Source organism: Plectropomus leopardus, chromosome 16 (assembly GCF_026936395.1).
Source record: "Plectropomus leopardus strain MGB_pleo_1.0 chromosome 16, ASM2693639v1, whole genome shotgun sequence".
In the NCBI taxonomy this organism is placed as follows: domain Eukaryota; kingdom Metazoa; phylum Chordata; class Actinopteri; order Perciformes; family Serranidae; genus Plectropomus; species Plectropomus leopardus.
This window is the reverse complement of record NC_142191.1, coordinates 31,991,636-32,012,049: the sequence shown is the minus strand read 5'-3', so window position 1 is coordinate 32,012,049 and position 20,414 is coordinate 31,991,636. Positions and strand designations below refer to the sequence as shown.

The 20,414-nt window shown below is 40.6% G+C and overlaps 1 protein-coding gene across 3 annotated transcripts in view; it reads left to right on the top strand.

Annotated features, from left to right (window-relative positions):
• The first annotated feature begins 699 nt into the window (after positions 1 to 699).
• Positions 700 to 20,414, top strand: part of hmbox1b (homeobox containing 1 b) — a 32,141-nt gene continuing 12,426 nt past the window's right edge. For 2 of the 3 annotated variants that reach the window (XM_042503277.2, XM_042503275.2), the window contains exons 1-6: positions 701 to 910; positions 4,494 to 5,165; positions 12,208 to 12,293; positions 14,642 to 14,752; positions 19,686 to 19,839; positions 20,100 to 20,182. In XM_042503277.2, coding sequence (XP_042359211.1) covers positions 4,501 to 5,165; positions 12,208 to 12,293; positions 14,642 to 14,752; positions 19,686 to 19,839; positions 20,100 to 20,182 — 1,099 coding nt within the window. In that variant the 5' untranslated portion in view covers positions 701 to 910; positions 4,494 to 4,500. Of the gene's footprint in view, positions 911 to 4,493; positions 5,166 to 12,207; positions 12,294 to 14,641; positions 14,753 to 19,685; positions 19,840 to 20,099; positions 20,183 to 20,414 lie in introns of all 3 variants that reach the window. The other variant, XM_042503276.2, reaches the window with a different exon arrangement.

The window sequence follows — 20,414 nt, the reverse complement described above, 5'->3', positions numbered from 1 at the left end:
CTATATAAAATTCTAGAAATGTCCTAAAATCCTATAAATGTGCTAAAATCTGAAAAATGTCCCAAAATCCTAGAAACGTCCTGAAACCCTAAATGTTCTCAAGATATGTCCTAAAATCCTGGGAACATCCAAAAATCCTAGAAATGTCCTAAAAGCCTATATGTATGGGACTGCTGGGACTGTGGCCCCTGGTCTCCTGTAACTCTGCAAAAGCGGCCCCTAAGCAAAGCAAGTCGAGTATAGTGTGTTTTCACCAAAGCTACTCAGTTCTCCTCATCCGTTGGTTGATAACTAATCTTTTTCATTTCTAAGAACAAAATGGCCTGTACATTGTTTTAAAAATTAACATAACATTAATTTATTTTTCCCCCCGAACTATAGCTACATTTTTGTGAAATGTCTGTTGAGATTTAGAAATGTAACGCAGTTCCACATGTAATCAGTTACTTGTGTCTGCCAGCTGGTGGCTGCTGAGGCGGTGCCGGTGTCCGTGGAGGCAGCCCCGGAGCAGCAGCAGCTGGCCGGCTGAGAGAGCCGCCGCTGTGGTCACATTAAAAACTGCAGCGCCTTTTGTGACAACTGGAGATCAGTGAGCCATCAGCTCGTCCTCGCTCTCCTCTCAGGGAGTTGTAGTTTTTAGTGTCAAGAACGCCACCGCACGACAGAGGCCTTTGTGGGAGCAAAACTACAGTTCCCTCAGAGCTACTCGGAGGTGTTAGTTGTCAATATGGCTGTTGTCAGACAGACAAAGCAGAGAGGCAAATAATTCGCCTCTGATTAGAAATCCTTGGGAAGGGGTCGGATAGGGCACTGGAATCAGAGTGCATTACTGTTCAGCTGCGGGAAAAGGCACAGCGGGTCTTTGCTCAAGTTACAAAGTTAAATGGTTAAGCGGACGATTTGAAGCGAGGTAAGTCATGTTCTTAGCTCTCTCCAACACTCAAAGTGATGTTATTAATATCAAACGCTCGCTAGCAAGCGACAGCGGCTAACGTCAGCTAGTATCAGCGCTGGCATGGTTAGCATGTTATGCTAATCACTCCCGTGCTACCAAAATAGCGTATGTGAAGTTGTTAGCCGTGCTGTGTGATGCCTGAGGACTGCTGTCAGGAGACATTAAGCGGCAGCGCTGCTGGAAATGACTGAAATCGTTGCGGGTTAGCGGTTTTTTGAGTAGGCTAATGTAACATTTCAGTGGGCATTGTCCGTGTGCCACACAAACATTTGCTAACGTTAGCTTTTGGGCAAAGGGCGTGAGAGCTGGCATCGGCAGCTGTCCGCCCGCAGCGAGGAGCCGAGCGGCGGATCAGCGCTGTCCCCGCAGGCCCCGCAGACTGCAAAACAAACACATGGAGCAAAAAGACATACCACCAACTGCGCTCGGTGGTGGGACACTTTAGAAAAGTCTACTGCCAGAGAAAAGAGTCTGGTGCATCATGCATGCAAGCTGGTTTTAGGTAAGAAAGCTGCTGTTTTGTTTTGCGTGTTGCAAAACTGATTTTTCGGCTCTCTGCGAACATGTGATTTTTTTTTTTTGTTTTTAAATTTGAAGAGACTTGGAAGTGATTATCAGATTATTTAGGGATGTGCAGGAGAGGAAGTTTTGCTTGCCATGTGTCAAAGACAGGCCAATTTTAGTTTCTCTTCTCTTTTAATTAGAAGGTAGACGTAGGATCAGACACAAACTTTTTGATCTGTCTCTGGGTTACACACCTGTCTAGTCTGACCTACAGTAAACCACTGCAGGACATTGAATCTATGCTTCCCTGCAGAGGCTGAGTGTGGTTTAACCAGTAAACCATTTGAAACCTGAGCAAATTGACTTGATTTCTTTAAAAAGCATAAGAAGTAGGTTCTGAGCAATGAAAAAAATACCAGAAAATGACCTAAGACAAAATAGTAAAAATACCTAAAAAATAGTTTAAAATGAGAGATAAAGTAAAAACAACAAAGAAATTACCTAGAAAAAGTGCTCACAAATTATTATGATCCGGTTACATCATAAATAGAGTTTTTACCCAGCCACCCCATCCCTACCCCCCAGACATTTTCCCTAGCTGTTTAACATCATTTTCTAAATCTACTAATTTCTTGCAATATTTGAACTTTTATTACCAAGTTGGGTAAGGTTTATCCTTTGTTTTTAAAAGAAACCAGTGTAAGACAGTGATCAGGTGGAATCTGTGCTACTATTCGAAACCTGAGCAAATTGGCTAGATTAAAAAGAACAAGAAACAACAAGAAATAAAAAAACACATTACCTGGAAAAAATGCCTACAAATTATGATAATTCTGTTTCATCATAAATATTGTTGTTCTCTAACTTTTTTCTTTCATTTGTTTAGAGTTCAAAGGTTTCGATACGTGTGAACGGTGCTGAAAACAGAACAAGAAAAGTGAGGTTTCAAAGGGTTGAACCAGTTTGAGCTGAAGTGAAAACTTAACTTTGTTAATACTCCACCAGAATGGCTAATGATTTCAAATGCTTAGCTTTGTTAGAAACACAGATTGTGCATCTGTGAAAGAATTCAAAATCTATTACTTAAAAACTCGAGTCAACCTTTTGAAACCCAGAGCGACATCATTTTTTAAAGCAAATTGGTGTTATTTCTTTCAGAAACATGTGAAAAAAGGCAAAAAGGAACTTGGTAAAAATGTTCCCCAAATTGCAAGAACTTAGTGAATTTAGAGAATTATTTTATAAAAAAGCTGGGGCAAAATGTCTAGGGAAAAAAAAAGCTTCCCATTATGGTAATTACATGTTTAAAATGACGTGACAGAATTACAGAAATGTTTGTGAAGTCTGAGAATCATCCTGATATCCTAGAAACCTGCTCAAGTCCAAGAGACCTCCTAAAATCCTGGAAAGATGGTAACATCCAAGAAGCTTGTTAAAATCCCAGAAATGTCCAAAAATCTGAGCAATACCCTAAAACCCAAGAAATGTCCTGAAATCCCTGAATCATCCAAAAATCCTAAAAAACCTCCTAAAATTCAGGAAATTTCCTAAAATCCTTGAAATATCCTAAAATCCTTGAAATATCCTAAAATCCTAAAAACATCCTAAAATCCTAGAAATGTTTTAGAAAAATATTTCTTTTGAAAAAGTTAGGGAAAATTGTCTAGGGAAAAAAGCAAAAAGCGAGGGAATAAAATTATTCATAACGGTCATTATTACATATTTAATTTTTTTTTACATCATTGTATAATTTTTGAATTTACTTTTCCCATGTCTTGTTTTCCATATTTTGTTGTTGTTTTTTTTAAACTAATTATCAGGTAATCGATTGTCTTGTACCTTCTAATTTCTTGCTAGTCTTTGGGTCATTTCTTCCACCATGCTTATTGCCTTCTTTCCATGTTATTGTGCAGCTCGCCACTCCCGGGTGTGACATTGTTTTGCAGTGTAACTGTGCTTGACAATGATTTACAGCTTTAGTAGCCCTCCTCATGAATTCTTAATGATAACTCAAGAAACTAGTTACTGTTCTCCAGTGCTGCTGAGCTATCCTGTGGTACAGGAGTAATGTATTTCAGAGCCCACTCAAAGTGACTTTCCCCTGTATGTGTCTGAAATGTTGCCGCTTGTTCTTTCCCTTTTTAAAGCTCGGTGTTAAGGACCTCTAAAGGCTTATAACCACCGAGGTCACATCAGTTCCCCTCACAGTAACTTCAAAACGCCGCAGACACTCTCGAGTCATTTAGTTTTTCCCTCCTGTCCTCTGCGCAGCTTAGACTAACACAGATGTAGAAAAAAATGCCAGTGACCCCTTTTAAACCGTTTATCATATCAGCATAGGTCGGGCTGGCACCAAAGATGGAAAATCTGCCGCAGTCTGATTCCAGTTGCATTGATTTTGAGCACAGCAAATTGCTTATGAAAAACATAGAGCGTGGGTGGTGTGCAGAGCCGGGGATATATTGTAGCTCTTAAAGAATGGCAGTCAGAATGTTAAGATAGCATCAGCTGTCAAGGTGACTCTGGCACTCTGCGTGTGTTGCCTGCTGGTTCCCAAAAATAGCTGATTTTTATGCCCTGCCCCTCCCTCCCTTTTTCTTTCACACTCTATCTCTCGCTCTTGTCTTCCTTTTCTTATTTGCTGCCTCTTTATTTTCTTCTTGCAGCTTTTTCTCCTTTCCCACCCCTCTCTTCCTACTTTCCCCCTCTAACTCTCCTCCTCTACCTTTCTCTGCCTCACTCCTCCTTTCCAATCATTCTCATTTTTTCTCCCCATCTGCAACTGCGTTCCTTTTTTTTTCACTCTTTCCTACTTAATCCTCTCATTGCCTCCACCATCCCTTCATCTGTCTCATTCTGCCTGACTTTCCTCCCTGCGCCTCCTTCTCTCTTTCTCTTCTTGTTTCTCCCCACCTAGATCTTGAACATCCACTTGCTCGCCTTTCCTTAACTTCCCCCCCACATTTCCTCTTTCCTCTCCCCTCCTCTTCTGTCTCCTCTGTCTCACAACCTGTCTGTCTTGTCTCTTGTCCAGCAGCAGGATGTCTGAGTTCAGCGAGGAGCCGCGCTTCACTATTGAGCAGATAGATCTGCTGCAGCGGCTGCGACGCACCGGCATGAACAAGCAGGAGATCCTGCACGCGCTTGACACTCTGGACCGGCTGGACCGGGAGCACGGCGACAAGTTCGGCCGCCGCACCTCTTCCTCCTCCTCCTCCTCGTCCTGCTACGGAGTAGGCGGGGCAAACAGCTGCACCAACAACTCTGCCTCTAATACTACTACATCATTCAACAATAACAACACTGCCTCGGCAACCACCACCTCTTCCGTGACATGCAACGGCAACAACAGTGCCGAGGGCGGCACCGGCGATCATTCGGCGGCAGCCGCCTCTTCCACGACCTCCAAAATCTCCACTGCCACGCAGACGCAGTTTGGCAGCGGAGGGGGACTTTCGCCATCTCCTAGCAATAGCTACGACACCTCCCCGCCTCCAGGCCCACCGCCGCCTTCCGCCATCTTGCCCTCACCGGTCTCACTGGTTGCTCTGTCACAGAACGGTCGGGATAGTCTAGCTGCCACGCCCAACGGGAAGCTGTCTCCACCAAGATACCCAGTGAACAGTGCAGCCGCAGCACGAGCGTTTGGGTTTGAAGCTACAGATGAGGACCTGGATATCGACGACAAGGTGGAGGAGCTGATGAGGTCAGTAGTGACGGAGGTGAAGTGAGCCCTGAAACTTTGTTTGAGAAACTTTCCGTCAGGGCCGGGCGATATGGCCTATAAATAACAATAACAATATTTAGGCTACGTTGCGATGCACGATAGGAATCTTAATATTTTGAAATCCTACCCTAAATTACAGTAAAGTACTCAACAAAATAAACGATTTTATAATAAAGTTTAATGAAGTACTGTTATAATTAGGTTAAACAATGTACTGTCATAGCAAAGTTAAATGAAGTACTGTTATAATAAAGTTAAATAAAGTATTGTTATAGTAAAGTTAAAGTTCTGTTACAATAAGGTTTAATAAAGCACTGTTAGAATAAAGTTAAAGTGCTGTCAAATAAGGTTTCATAAAGTGCTGTAATAGTAATGTTAAATGAAATACAGTTACAATAAGGTAAAATAAAGTACTTTAATAGTTAAGTTAAATAAAATACAGTTACAATCAGGTAAAATAAAGTACTTTTAAAGTAAAGTTAAATAAAGCTCTATTACGGTAAGGTTAAATAAAGTACGGTTACAATAACATTAAGCACTGTTATTCTGTTAATGTATTGTTTTAATAAAGTTACATTTCTAAATATAATGCCGGGACAATTTATGCGTAATTTTCACAATATATTTATTTTATCCATCCCCAGTGGAATCAGCCACGATACTTTGAGTGTAATTGATATATTGCCCACCTCTACTTTACTGTAATGCATCCTTTAAAATTGTTCACCTTTAGGTAGGTGCCTTTTGAGCTGGACAGTATATAACACAGAGCACTGAGGTGATGCTATCAAGCACTATCACACGAGAGGCAGTGCTGTTGTACTGTATGTCATAACGACTGTGATTCGGTCGTAGGCATGACGCCGCAGCCCGATTGCCGAAGTTGATCAACAGTTCCACAAGCGCCAGTGATTAGTTAACGGTAATAAGTTAGCAGATTACGGTCTGTCTGTTTATTAAATTATTTTTTTGGGCATTGCCAACACAAATGACTGCTGGAACTGACACCTTTACTTAGCAACACAAATATCTTCCTGCACGCGAGCTCGCTACTTTGTGTAAAATAGAGCTACCTGTTATATGCAGACCAGCTGCTTAGTAACACAAACATTTATCTGTGAGTTTCAAGTGAAATAAAAGAGTTTTATCAGACAGTTCGTCACTCCAGCGTGTGTCCACTCACTGCCCATGATTTCCGTCACCTTTGAATTTTTTGAGGCATGCTACTGGTCGCAACAAATTTCCTACCCCCTCAAACAGTGATACAGTCTACAGTGACAGTTATTAATGTATGACGAATGAATGGTTCAGACCGCCTGCAAAGTAGAGTAATGCATGCAGAGTTATCAGTCCCAGTGATGTTGTACTGTATATCAGCCCTCATGAAATGCCTCTCAACCAATCAAATTGCTTGGTTGGAACCAGCTGTTGCGTAAGCTCACGTATCGTCTGTGATTGTAGTGGTCTTCTTATAGAGACATGCTGCAGTGTGTTGTATTAAGCTGCTTTGAATGGCTCTATTCACCGAGGTGTAAACTCAGTGGAATGCTGTTTCTCCACGAAGTGAGCAGTGAATGAGAGAAAGAGCACTTTCCCATCACACCTGCAGTACTGATGATCCTTTCACAGCATCTTCTTGTGTATACAGCACTCAAAAAAGCACTAAAGATGCTTCTAAAAGTAACCTTGAGGGCGATTATCCTTCTCTCTCACTGGTGGATTTTCATTTTCTCGGCATGTGTGACAGTGGCCACTTGATCGGAGTCAGGAGTTTGTCTTTATTGGAAGTAATATCTGTAACCATGAGGCAAGAAACGGGTTATTAAACGGCACTGACTGGAAACTTCACTGAAGGTGGATTGCTCAACTTGCTTTGCTTGGGGGCCACTTTTGTAAAACGTCAGGAGGCCAGGGGCCAGACACCATAGCCCAACACATGTTCCTAGCCTTCAAAGGTGTTTCTATGATTTCATGATGTGTTTAGGATGTTTCTCTGATTTTTAGGACCTCTCTAGGATTTTTGGATATTTATCGGATTGTTGGATGTTTCTGGGATTTTGGGATGTTTGCAGGATTTTAGGACATTAGGGGCTCAGGTTTGGGGATGCGAGGGATCCTCCACGTTTTTTGATTTACAGGCTCTATTTTGATGCTGTTTTATCCACTCTGGCACCTTATGGATTCTAAAAGTACAGAAATAATTCCCAGTTTGAATCACTTTATTTTTATTGTGAATTAGGAAATGGTTAACTACTGCGGGCCACAAATTGAGTATCACTGCTCTATTGTGTGCAGCTGCTGCTTGAAGTAGGCCTGGGCAATATATTGTTACTTACTGATATTGTGATATGAGGCTAGATATCAACATACATATTAGATATTGTTCTATCTTAAGTGTGGTCTTTTCCTGGTTTTAAAGGCTGCATTACAGTAAAGCAATGTCATTTTCTAAATTTGTTAGACTGTTCTAGTTCTAACTCTAGCTCTACAAAGTTTATTTCGTTTTGGAGCTTTTGATCACATCACATGATCATCAGGAGATGGCCCCATTTAAAACAGATTTTTTTTTTATGTTAAAAGGCCATTTTTTCCTCTCCTTCTCGTTCATTCGGGCAGAAGAGCTTCGGTTCAAAGAGAAACAGAGGTTGAGCATTGCTGAACTGGCTTTTTACACAATACTACAGGTGCAAAATATTAATTATTAAACCAAACTGTCTTAGTGAAAAAATGGAATAGTTTTGTTTTCCAGTTGTCTCTCTGTAATTTGACTACTTGATTAATCAGCTAATCATTTTAGCTTTACTTAACATAGAAGCTGAATGAAGCATTTACTGCTATTCACTTGTGAGTTTATTAACCATACGGATGAGTGATAAGCACTTGTTCATTGTTTGGATTGTATAGACAATACATAAGATAAATGACAACTTATATTGCCCAGTTGAACAAATCAAAAGAAGCAGACCAGCTGAAGCGTCCCCAGACATGTTCTTTTCAAGAATTCTGGCTACTCTGCCATTTTTGAAGCAGAGCAGGAACACATGTGCACTTGTGTTGCATACATAAGTCTTGTACAGCATGTACTACATAAAGATGCACATCCTGTGATGGCGTATCAAACTTACAGAGACAGGCATACAGGCTACTTGTTGAGATTATGCATCATTATGTGTTATTGAATAATAAGGGCAGTGTTCTGTGGCTAATGTTGTAAAAGCCTTCAGGGTTCAAGATGACATTATTTAAGGAGGTGGGAAGAGAAGCCTTTACAAACAGACACCTCTAGAAACATTACATAAAGTCACATACAGTAACATAAATCAATCAGTGCAACTGTTTTTTCAAACATGGGTAAATCTGCTAAAAATAGGCTATGAATTCCTTTCCCTTTGGCAGCAGAGCAGAGCTGTGTACACGTTTCTGCAGCAGATGAGTCTTTCTGCATGTGTGTGTGGGTTGTTTAGGTGTGTCCGTCTGACGTCACGGACAGTCCGGAGATCAGGTTAGCAAACAGTAGAAAGCAGCATGAAGGCACGTGAAAACTCATCGATGTTTGAGCGCTGCTTGGATGGTATTTAGTGGTGGTGGCTAATTGCATCTTGTTAATTAAGAAACTAAACGTGCCTGTTCACTGAGTTGTTACGCTTCTGTCAATACCGATCGGAGCTCGCGCCGATAAATACCTGTGACTACTGAGTCATTTGACCTGGGTGTGAATGCCGATTGTAACCTTTCACATTACATTAAAATGTCAGATGTCAGCGGATGTTGGGGGGTTTTAGCAGTTAGCAGTGATAAAAAAAGTAGCTATAGTAGGGGTGGAAATCATCCCCATGATACAATATTATCACAATACTTATATGTTTCTACAATATTGTGGCAGTTTTAAACATTTAAAGTATTTAAATGCAATATATTGCAATTTATTGATTTTTCAATTTTGTCTAATAAGATAACGTTGTCAGTGTGTTCATCAAACCTCAGTCTTTTATATTGCAATATTAATAATTGATATCACAGGTTCTGGCTGTGATAAATGGTGTCATTTATTTTATTTTATTTATTATTTTAATTAAAACATGTCTTCCAAGGGCCCCCGGGTTATTTTCATAAATAAAAAGAATTAACCTCCCCCCCAAAAAAAATCACCAAAATGTTTTCTTTAAAAATTGCCACAATTTTTAAAGAAAAAAGGCATATTTTCATCAAAAATTGGTGGTAAAAAAATAAATACAGCCATTTAAAGTTGCACGTCCCTCTCCTTTTTGCACCACCCCTCCCCTTTTCTAAATAATGAACTTATTCAAAAAAGCTTTTATATAGTAATGAAAAAGAAGTGATAAAGAGTATTGATGGTCATTTCAGAGAATGTTTTATCTTTAAATTGTACTCAAAGTCCTGGGAAAGTCCTGGAAATGTATGAGTAAAAATCTGTATGCACCTGCCTGTCATTGAAGTGTATCAAGATACAATCAACAATATCTAACATAAAATTTAATTCTGAGGCCGTACATGTTCTACAGCCCGTTACTAGTGCGGGTCAGTGTTGATAATGTATCCCAGTGAACGTGTAAGCCTCCTCCTGTCTTCTTCTCTGCTGTCTCCTGAGTGGTCCTCTGCTGCTGCCCTGTATGAACAGTCAGAATAAGAATAGACGTTTAGAGCTGCGGCTCTGCCCTCAGCACTGTACGAGCTGTCCCGTTGCTCATTCACGCTGCCTCTGCATTAAATTACATGTCCTGTTTAGACAGCCCCAAGAAGTTAAGTAGTGTTCAAAAGCCCTCGTCCTCTGCGCCTGTAGGACTCTCCAGCGTCTCGCTCGGCAGGGCTGCAGGGGCGTGACACGCCGCTTCAGCTTGTCAACAATCCCACGGTGCCCTTCTCATTTCTCTCTCTTCTAAGTGCACATTTCCGTCTCTGCAGGGGTTCGGCCTTTGAGTTGGCATCCAACAACACCCCCCCCCCTCCCTCCACCCTCCTCCACTTCCCACTCTTCCTCAGTCTTGTACAGCAGCTTGTGCTACATTGATTCGCCGGTGTCGATACAAGCAGCGTTTTTTGAGCTCTAATTTTAGCTGCGCTGCGAGAGGCTGCTGTGGAGGATATTGATGCTGGATGTCAAGAGTCGTGACGCATTTTCATTTCAGAAATATGCTAACAGAGCACTCAGGACTTTGATGCGCTCTCCATTTTCGACGGTGTGGGATACTGGCGGGGTTCAGAGGATGCTGTGATTGTACTGTGATTGCTGTTAAAGTTGGGGGGGGCGTGTGACAGTGCCCACTGTAAATGCAAAAGTCTGCATTATTAGTATGGATAAATGCAGCAGGCAGTTTACACATTGACAGGTGTTCATAGTCTGGAGCGGGATGAGGAATTAAGCCAAGACAGTCCTAAGCTTGTGGCTGCGTGGGTGTATGTATGTTATTGTGTATGTATAGGGGAGGGGACTGGGCTGAACGCCAGAAAGCAGGGTGGGTACACTGTGTGATGGCACGGCTCCATTCCTGCAAGTCTGTGCATGTTTTATTTTTTCCCCCGCTGAGGACTCAGGCAGTGCAAACATGCAAAATGTCTGCCAGATACATTTAGAAAATATAGATTATTCCATTGTGCCTCAGTTGATTTGAATATGCAGTCCTTATAGTGCTTTGTGTTCCTGTGAAATGCATTGATTATGTGCGAGCCATGAAAGAAAAGAACAGTGCATCAATAACGCTGTCAAAATGCACCTGAATGGAGCCTCATTATGGTCGTTTTCTGAGGTTTGATTGTGTGACATGTGAATCGGTTATTGTACAATACTCTAACCAACGCTCTGAGTCTGATGGAGAGAGGGAGGAGCAGTTTCAACACAGCGTACAACAGGAAGCTTTCAGGGTTCCCACAGTCATGGAAACCCTGGAAAAGTCACAATCACATTTTCCAGGCCTGAAAAAGTCATGGAACTAGTAAAAATCATCGAAAGTTTTGGGAAAATGTGTCGTGTGTCATGCATTGCACGACATTAATGTCACATAACAGTGAATTTATTTTCTGTAGCTGACAACGTAATGTGAGTTTAATATGCGTCGACAAGTGACGTTTTGTTTGTTTTTGTTTATCTGTCCATCACGTATGTTTGCCAACTATGCATGTCAAATCATTTTCAAGCACCTTTGGCTTAGTGTAAGGGCATACAACTTTAAAGAGCTGTATTTTGAATTTATTTATTTTTCTTTAAAAAATCTCTGGCGATTTTCAAAGGAAAAATATTGCATGTAAAAAGCAAGAAGACATGATTTCTTGAAACATTTGATTTTCTTTTTCTTCTCTTTTTGAATTTTACTGTATTCTTATAGTAAACTTAAACAGTCTTTGAGATTATTCTTGTCTTATTTTTTTTTAAGAAAACGGGTTCTGAAGGATGTTTTCTTTAAAAAGTTTGATTTTTTTTCTTTTCTACATCTTTACATCTTTTTTCCCTTTAAAAGTTTTGGTGGTTTTTTTAAATAGAAAAATAAAAAAATCGGGATATTATTTTTGTTTTTCTTTCTTCAGTTTTCAAAAGGTATATTTTTGAGTTTGAATCTTACATGTTTAAAAGAAAATGCTGGGCTGGTGGGGCAAGAAAAATAATTATTTTGGGTCCTTGAAAAGTCATAGAAAAGTTTTGAAATTTTGTCCATGACAGTGTGTGGGAACCCTGGATTTATCATTGCTGCAGGGGGAATAATAATACAGCAGCTGCAACACAGCTGAACATGTGTAAATCATGAAAAATGAAATGTGAAATTTTGGCCATACAGAAGTCATCCAGGCATTTTGTCTTCACTTCCTGTCTGTCTGACATCGAGGGGTTTGAGCTCAGCTTACTGAGTGTCGAAATAATGTGTGTGGAACTATGAAATGCTGTGTGATGTCTCTCTGCATGTTCCTTAAATGTGCTGCTGTTGGTGTATTCTTGCTGTGTTCTGACTGTGTGTGTGTGTGTGTGTGTGTGTGTGTGTGTGTGTGTGTGTGTGTGTGTGTGTGCGTGCAGGAGGGACAGCAGCATGGTGAAGGAGGAGATCAAGGCATTCCTGGGGAACAGGAGGATCTCTCAGGCAGTGGTGGCGCAAGTTACCGGTTAGTGGCAGGAGCGACACACTCAAACTTTGTGCTTCTTTGGAGGGCTTTTCTGTTGCAACATACTGTTATTTTACTACATCGTCTTGTTAGTAAATGTGCTTCTCTCCACTTGAAGTCTTGGCCCTACATGTTAAACTATACAAGGAAGACTAGAGGGGGGCTTCTTACACGGAAAAGTGAGAAAATGTCATCTATACATGCACATAAGGTTTGGGTTTAAACGGCTCCCTTCCTTTTTTCACTGTGGTGCTACTGACTTGTTTAGGAAACAGCATTATGACACTAGAATACAGTACAAATCTGTGAAGTTACTGTCACTGCGTTTACATAATGTTAGAAAATGCTGAATAATTGTGTTACTCTAACTAAAACTCGACTTTTAAAATACATGTTAACATGTCAAATTTCTCAAAGTCGGACAAACACACCCAGATAGATATGATATGTAGACACCTCAGCTAGACTTTATCTGGACTCCGCATTCTCTGTGTGCTCCTAGCTGCCGTGCCGGCCTCCCTCTGTGATTAGAGATAGGGACTGTTCGTTATTTATGAGGGAAAAGACAGGTCAGACATTTTTTTTAAATGCACTGAGGAGGAACTTGTGTTTTTAATTTTTGCTTAGCTGAGGAACATACAAAATTAAAATGTAGTATTTTGTATTTATTTTTAAATAACAAAGTCACACCCCAGCCAGCCCCCTCCTCTGATAAATAAAGTACAGTTCCACAACACCGACACAGAAGCGAAGCGATGTCCTGCTGTGGACGAGGCCGCAGCAAAACATACTTTAACCCCCTAGAAAAAAAAAATCTGTTTAAATGTTCACTATATGTGAATATTTTCTCCTCTTTACCTTCCACAACAGCTGAGCTACAACCTTAGCTCCACTAAACTGTGCATGGAAATGTGTTTAAGTCAAATCCAGTTCAAGACACAGATTTTGTGACATCACAGCGAGGAGCTTTGGAGGCCACACTAGTCATGAATGGACTTGTCGGTGAAGTAGGGGACATCTAATTCTAATAGTTAAACTGCTGAAATAAACTATGGACTGTGGGTTTTTCAGAGAGGGAGTAAAGTCAATGTGTTGTTTTGGGCTCCATACTAACTGTTTACACTGGTTACACTGGTGTCTCTAACTTTTTTCCATTTTGGTACAACAGCACATAATGTAAGTGCACCCAATTTTTTTTCTCTGTACGTTTTGACGCTGCAATAATGTTTTTTATTTGATGACATTGGTATTTTCTTAACCAGGGTTGTCCGGTCACCCAGAAGTCACAGTTGGGTGAAAGTTCAGTACAACGGGAAAAAAACCCCAGATGCATTAGGATATATTTGTTTTCAGATATTTCAAACAAACAGTAGTGCAAATGTCAGAGACTGACACAGTCCTCTTGCTGGGCAACTATGTAGCATTGGCCCACTAGCAACTTTTCTAAACTATTATCATTATAAAAATAAGGAACAGTTGTGTATTACACATCAGTATGATCACTGAACAATCACTTTTTCAAAAGAGAGCAGGTCTACAGACTATAAAACTGAAAAGCATCTCTTATGATATGAAAATGAAAATACAAACATAAAACAATAACACGTAAAAGGTGTGTATGAGGAGGAGGTTTTCAGTTAATCCCACCTTGGCTTTATGCCAATTTCCTGTTGTTTTTTGTTTAAATTCTGTTGTACTTTTGTGTCTAAAGGCTGCATGAAAGCAGCAGGGATAAGGAGTTGGATTAAAGCTTGTTTTTTCCGTGTTGCGTTGATTGGCATGGCATGGTAAAAATTTGTAAAAAAAACTAACTAAATAAAATAATTAAAAAAAAAAAAAATTTACTTTTAAAATTTTTTTAAAAGTGAAGAAAAAAAGACAAAGAGATAAATATATTTTCCCCAGCTTTTTTCTTTTTTTTTATTCCCAAGAAATTTTCCCCTAGCTTTTAAAAATAATTTTCTAAATTTACTCATTTCTTGCAATTTGTGTAAATTTTCTTACTAATGAAAGAAATGGCACCACTGTGCTCAGGGTCCAAAGGTTCAAATACTTGTGAAAAGTGTCTAAGAGCAGCAGAAGAAAAGGAATGTCGCTCCAGGTTTCAGGGCTGTAAGCATCCAGTAGAGAGGAGCTGGAGTGTCCAGCAGTATTTCTGTGGCCGCAGCTTGTGTGAGAGACAAGTGATAGGAGAAGAAATGAATTCAGAGCTCAGCAGAGAGAAAAGACTTCCCCCCCTTTAGTATTCCCTTCTGTCTCTCTTGAATTCTTCCAAGTGTTGTCGACAAAATGTGCCGGGGCCTGATGCAAAACACTGTGTTGTAATTCGATGTCTGGCTGCTTTCCAGGCATCAGCCAGAGCAGGATCTCCCATTGGCTACTGCAGCACGGCTCCGACCTGAGCGAGCAGAAGAAGAGGGCCTTCTACCGCTGGTACACGCTGGAGAAAACCACACCAGGTACACTGCTCACCTGTCCTTCACCTCCTGCACACACTCACTCCTCACTATGTGTGTGTGTGGGGGGGGGGGGTGGTTAGGTTTTTGTCTAGCTTATTGAAGAGCTTTGGTAAACATTGAGAGGAATAATGTAGCATACAGAGCAGTGATACTCAGCTTATGGCCCACAGGTCAAATCTGGTCCCCCATTGGGTGCTGGGTGGCTCCCCAAGCATTTTTTAATTCACAATAAAAATAAAGTGATTCACACTGGGAATTGCTTTTGTATGTATATTGCTTTTAGTATACATAAGGTGCATCAAAACAGAGCGTGTTTATCAAAAAAAGTGCCAGTGGAGGACACCCTCCAACAGACATCCTAGCAAGACCCCTAGTGTCCAAAAATCCTAGAAACGTCCTCAAACCCTTGAAATGTCTTGAAATCGGTGAAACGCCCTAAAATTCTAGAAATGTCCTTAAATAAGGAGTCGACCGATATTGTTTTTTCAGGGCTGATACCAATGCTGTTATTAGTAATTAATGAGCCCAAGAAACTATATTTGAAACCGATATGCATTTACAATAAAAATTAACATTTTTCTATCAATATTTAGAATATAACAAACTACAACACAAAACTTTGTTTAAATACCTTTAGCAAATGTTTAATCAAAAGTGAAACTTTTAACATCAAATGCAGAAAGTTCCCAGGACCTCTTTTTTCTTATAAAATAAACTGAAAATTTTTATTAAAAATAAATAAATAAAAAATAGTGGATGAAGTGGCCGGGGAGAGGGAAGTCTGGGCTTCCCTGCTTAGGCTGCTGCCCCCACAACCCCACCCCAGATAAGCGGAAGAAAATGAATGGATGGATGGATAGTTCCCTAAAGGTTTTTCAAAGTAAAAGTTCCTCCCATGCTGACACTTTCTTTGCACTTTTAAATTAATACATTTTATCTGCAATCATGAAAATAAAACACTGATAGAGATAATCTGCAAAATGCCAAATATCAGCCTCGATAATCAGCCTGGTAGATAATCTGTCGACCCCTCCCTAAAATCCTAGAAATGTCCTAAAATCCTAGAAATGTCCTAAAATCCTAGAAGCGTCCTAAAATCCTTGAAAGGTCCTAAAATCCTTAAAATATTCTAAAATTCTTGTAACATGTATGTGGCTGCTGTGACTGGCCCCTGGCCTCCTGTCATTTTTTCAGAAGTGGCCCCCAAGCTAATCAAGTTGAGTGTCCCCGCTCCAAACAGTACATGCAGCTCATTGGAATTGGCTCTCTAACAGTCAAGATAAAGAAAACTGAGCATTTTTTTAATCTTGTGCCTAACTTAGTAGTAGAACATAACATATCGGGTATGGAATTAATCTGAAAATACCTCAGTCCAAAGTGAGACCAGACCTTAAATGGATCTCAGTTTTTGAGCCTCGATGAAGGCCAAGATGTGTCCTGCAACAGATGGAGGGGCTTATTGTTTTTGAGGGGAGCCAATTTCTGGATAACTCACGCCAGTTAGCAGCCACTTAACAGGAGTGAGGCGCCAGCAGTCAATAATGGTATAAAAAAAGGTTTCTTTAGATCCTTGCGCATAGTGTCATAAATGTGCACACAAAATATGAGGCTGATTGGTCCAGTAGTTTGCGAGATTAGCTGCAAACAAAAAGTTACATATGACCAAACGCATGACCCCTTCCAGCTTTACACCTGGCTGAGATAATAACCACACTGTGAGCGTCTGAATCTGGCACAGACACACATTGCCAACTCTGTCATATTAGTCAATAAGAGTACAATAGAGAGCACTTTATTTTCCCTCTGAATAGTTGGCAAAGCTGTGGTTGAAGAAAAGTTTTATTGTTGGATGTAAAGATAGCAGAGTTTGCCTCACTAATCGCTGCAGGGTGCAGCTCTAAACAAAGGAAGCACAGCAGGATAACACTCTGCTGCCAGCAGTTTCTTGATAGACTGTTAATGAGATAAGTAGAGGTAGACAGCGTCCTGTGGAATATGTGCTGCAGTGAGATGTGTGTGTGTGTATATGATGCCTCAGTTCCATGTAATGTCTTATAGTGGAAGCTTCTTGAAGTATGATATGACTTGGGGGCTGGCAGAGACTGAGGTCTAACAGCAGCAGCTGGTAGGAGCTGAACTTTAGTTTATTGTCTTCAGTATTGAATTTAGCACTGTTTAGTTTGATTTAATATTAGCCTCAGTTTTTGAGTAAAACATTTATTAATTTTAGTCACATTTCAATCATTTTTCTTTGTGTTCATTTTAGCCATAGACTGTATATATCCATCAATCGGACTAAAGTAAAGCACTTCTCATACAAAAGAACTGTAGCACAAAGTGCTTCATACAATAAAAAATAAAACCAAAATCAACACCCCCCAAAAAACACATGCACGCGCACACACACACACACACACACACACACACACACACACACACACACACAAAAAAAAACTAAAGAAATTGAGCAAGAACTGAGAAAATGCTACCGTAAGTGAGGAAACACCAGAGGCAGAAACCAATGAACAGAAAGATAAACAAGTAAATAAATAAGTTAACAACAAATAGAACAGCAATAATAAAAATAAATAAATATATAAATAAAGAGATGAGTAAAATACGCAAGCAAGTAGCACAGGAAGGTATGAAGATATGGAAAATTAGATACTGCTCAGGCCTACTTGAGAGGAAGTCAAGATTACTTAACTTGAGAAATCATTTAAACAGTATATGTGTTAGTTCAGCTGTAGGGCCTAATTACTGATTATACTTGGCCTGGCTGTCCCCGTGTTCTTTTTTATTTTTTTTAGGATTTACCAGGTTAGTAAGTCTCACAGCAGTCAGGTAACACTTCCTCATTCTTGAGACTTAAATCCAACTCAAGGCTAGGTCTCGTGTCTTGAGTCTACTATTCTGAGAGTTTGTAAGCACCTCCTTCCAGCCTTTTTAAAACAGCTGTGAAAACTCACATGAAAGCTCACATGTGCCTGGATCAAAATGAACCTCAGTTTTGTTTTGATCAAAGAGTTTAAATGTTAATTTTTTGCTCTGCGGAAAAAGACACATAGTCAGAAGAGGGTTCCGTTGTCTTACATAAACTTATATTCACACTTAACTGCAAAAACAACCAGCCTCATGCTGGCTTCCGATCCCAACTGTGCATATGCGCATGCACGTTTCCGTGCACTGTGTCAACCTATAGCCAGGCAGCAGACATCCCACGCCTCGTCCTCTGCGGCATGTTCCTTGGTGGAGCCCTGCCAACACCGACAGCAGTGGAAACTGCTCTATGCTATTTATGGCCAGACTAAGGCTGGCCCTGCTCAGCCCAGCCCCACACACGCCTCCATCACTGCTGCAGAGGAAACTGATGCCCCATTCATGCTGGTCTGATAACCTGGACTGTCGCTGGGCGACCCAGTTAGGCCTTGTTCCCCATGTCAGTGTCAGCTGAGGTTATGATACTGACGGTGAGTCTCTGACCCCATAATGTATCCAAACTGTTAGCTCTGATGTGGCTGCATTAATGAGTTTAAGTGCAAATTAAACCTTTTGTGTTATCTTCTTTTCTGCTTGGGTCATGATTTGAGACGAAGTAGCACCGTCTTTGTCAGCACTATTCAGTGGAGTTTAAAAATCACAGTATATTGTGAGATTTGCAAAAGGCGACGTGCACTCTAACATACATTTTCATGAAGGGATGGAAATTTTAGGTGTGCCGTGCTCAGTTTGTCTGTCAAAACAGCCACTACACCCATTATTTCATTTCTTTAGACTTTTTCTAGACAGCTTCAATTAATGTTTCAGAGCCACAAACACACCTGCAGACCATATGTTCCCATGGCTGATTGTGGCTAGACTCTATCCGACAGACCTACAGTTATAACTTACCAGTAGGGTTGGGCCAGTGTGAACATTTTCAAACTGGTATGATATTTGGCCAAACATCAGACTTGACTAGTTTTTCAGCAGGTGTCCCACATGATTCAGTTGTCAGTCCAAAGAGGAACATAATGACACCATGTCTCAACAGAGAGCAAGTGTCTTAACTATCATATAGCGTCACATAACGCTGGAGCTCTCTATCCACACTGAATTGATTAAATATGCACCTCTGTTATTTCATGTAAACAAACCGTGTAGCTAACAGCTATGCACTCGAGATCAGACCAGAGATGTAAACACTTAAAAGATGGATGAGTTGCTTACTTGCTGTCTTCCTGTGTTTTTAAATCAGAAAGCACACATTTTATGTTGTGATATTTACTGTAAATTACATACAATACAGCCAACAATAAGTAACGTAGCTTAGTTTGTTTTTAGTTATGGTCATTTACCTCAGCAGAAACTTGCAGCTTCCAGGCAGTCTCCCTCCAGCCAGCTGAGCAGTAAAATATGGTTTTGTGTAAATAATTTCTCATTTAATCAGACGCTCCTCGTCCACTGCGGCACTTTCAAAGTGAGCATCAGATATAAATAGAAACAGCGTCTGACGAAAGTTCCGCGTAGTTCCTGCAGCCAGTAAGGACAGCTCTTTCGTGGATTTCAAATACAAAATGTTGCCATATTGTTTGAGAGAATAACTGCTGTCTCCTCTCCTCACCCAAAAAAGCAAACAAACATGGCGCTTGTTGCTCTCCCCCCTCCCCCTCTGCTAAAATTTGATCTCGGCTTGGCAGTAAATTACACATGACCAGTATGACACTAGTTGATACATTTTTAAGTTATATTGCTTATTACTAACGCAGTTTGTCTTGGATTTAGTGCTGTGACTTTGGCTGATTTTAGAATTGCTAGGACATGACATAATGACAAATGCTGGTTTAGCTGGTTTGCATAAATCAAACCAGTTTAGGTTTGAACACTGTACCAGAAGGGCAAATCCGAAAATCCGCCCAACTCCACTTACTTTGGTTCTGCTGCTTCCCCCCAGGTGCCACTCTAAACATGCGGCCAGCTCCGTTACCTCTGGAGGAAATGGAGTGGAGGCAAACCCCACCCCCCATCACCACTGCCCCCGGAACCTTCCGGCTGCGTCGAGGAAGTCGCTTCACATGGAGGAAAGAGTGCCTGGCTGTAATGGAAAGGTGAGCGGGGGCACGGAGGGAAAAAACAAACAGTATATTGAAGACGATAAATGGGAGTTTGTCTCATCACTCTCCTTTATTTCCACATGGGTTTCAAAAAATATTGCAACCTGTGCAAGAAAACAACCTGCGAATCCTGACACGCAGTCTTACTATTGTCTCGGCTGCACCACATTTATCGCAAACAGCAGGAAGTTTGTTGACATCGTCCTTGTGTAATGAAATTAATTTAATCAGTGTGACTCTTCTGCTATATATAGCTACTTCAACGACAACCAGTACCCAGATGAGGCCAAACGGGAGGAGATAGCAAACGCCTGCAATGCTGTTATCCAGAAGCCAGGTAAAGCACAGAAACCAGCCATGTGTGTACCACCTCGTAAGAATAACTCAGTGTTAATATTTTGCTACATTTAGTGGATAATAGCTTCATTTGCTGGAGACAAATATTCCTGTATGTTCTGTTAATATTGTGAATTTACCATGAAAATAGTCCCTGTTTATACAATCTTAATCACCCATGCATCTTTACATGGCATCTTTGTACATTTGATATGTAATAGTTCAACAGAAAC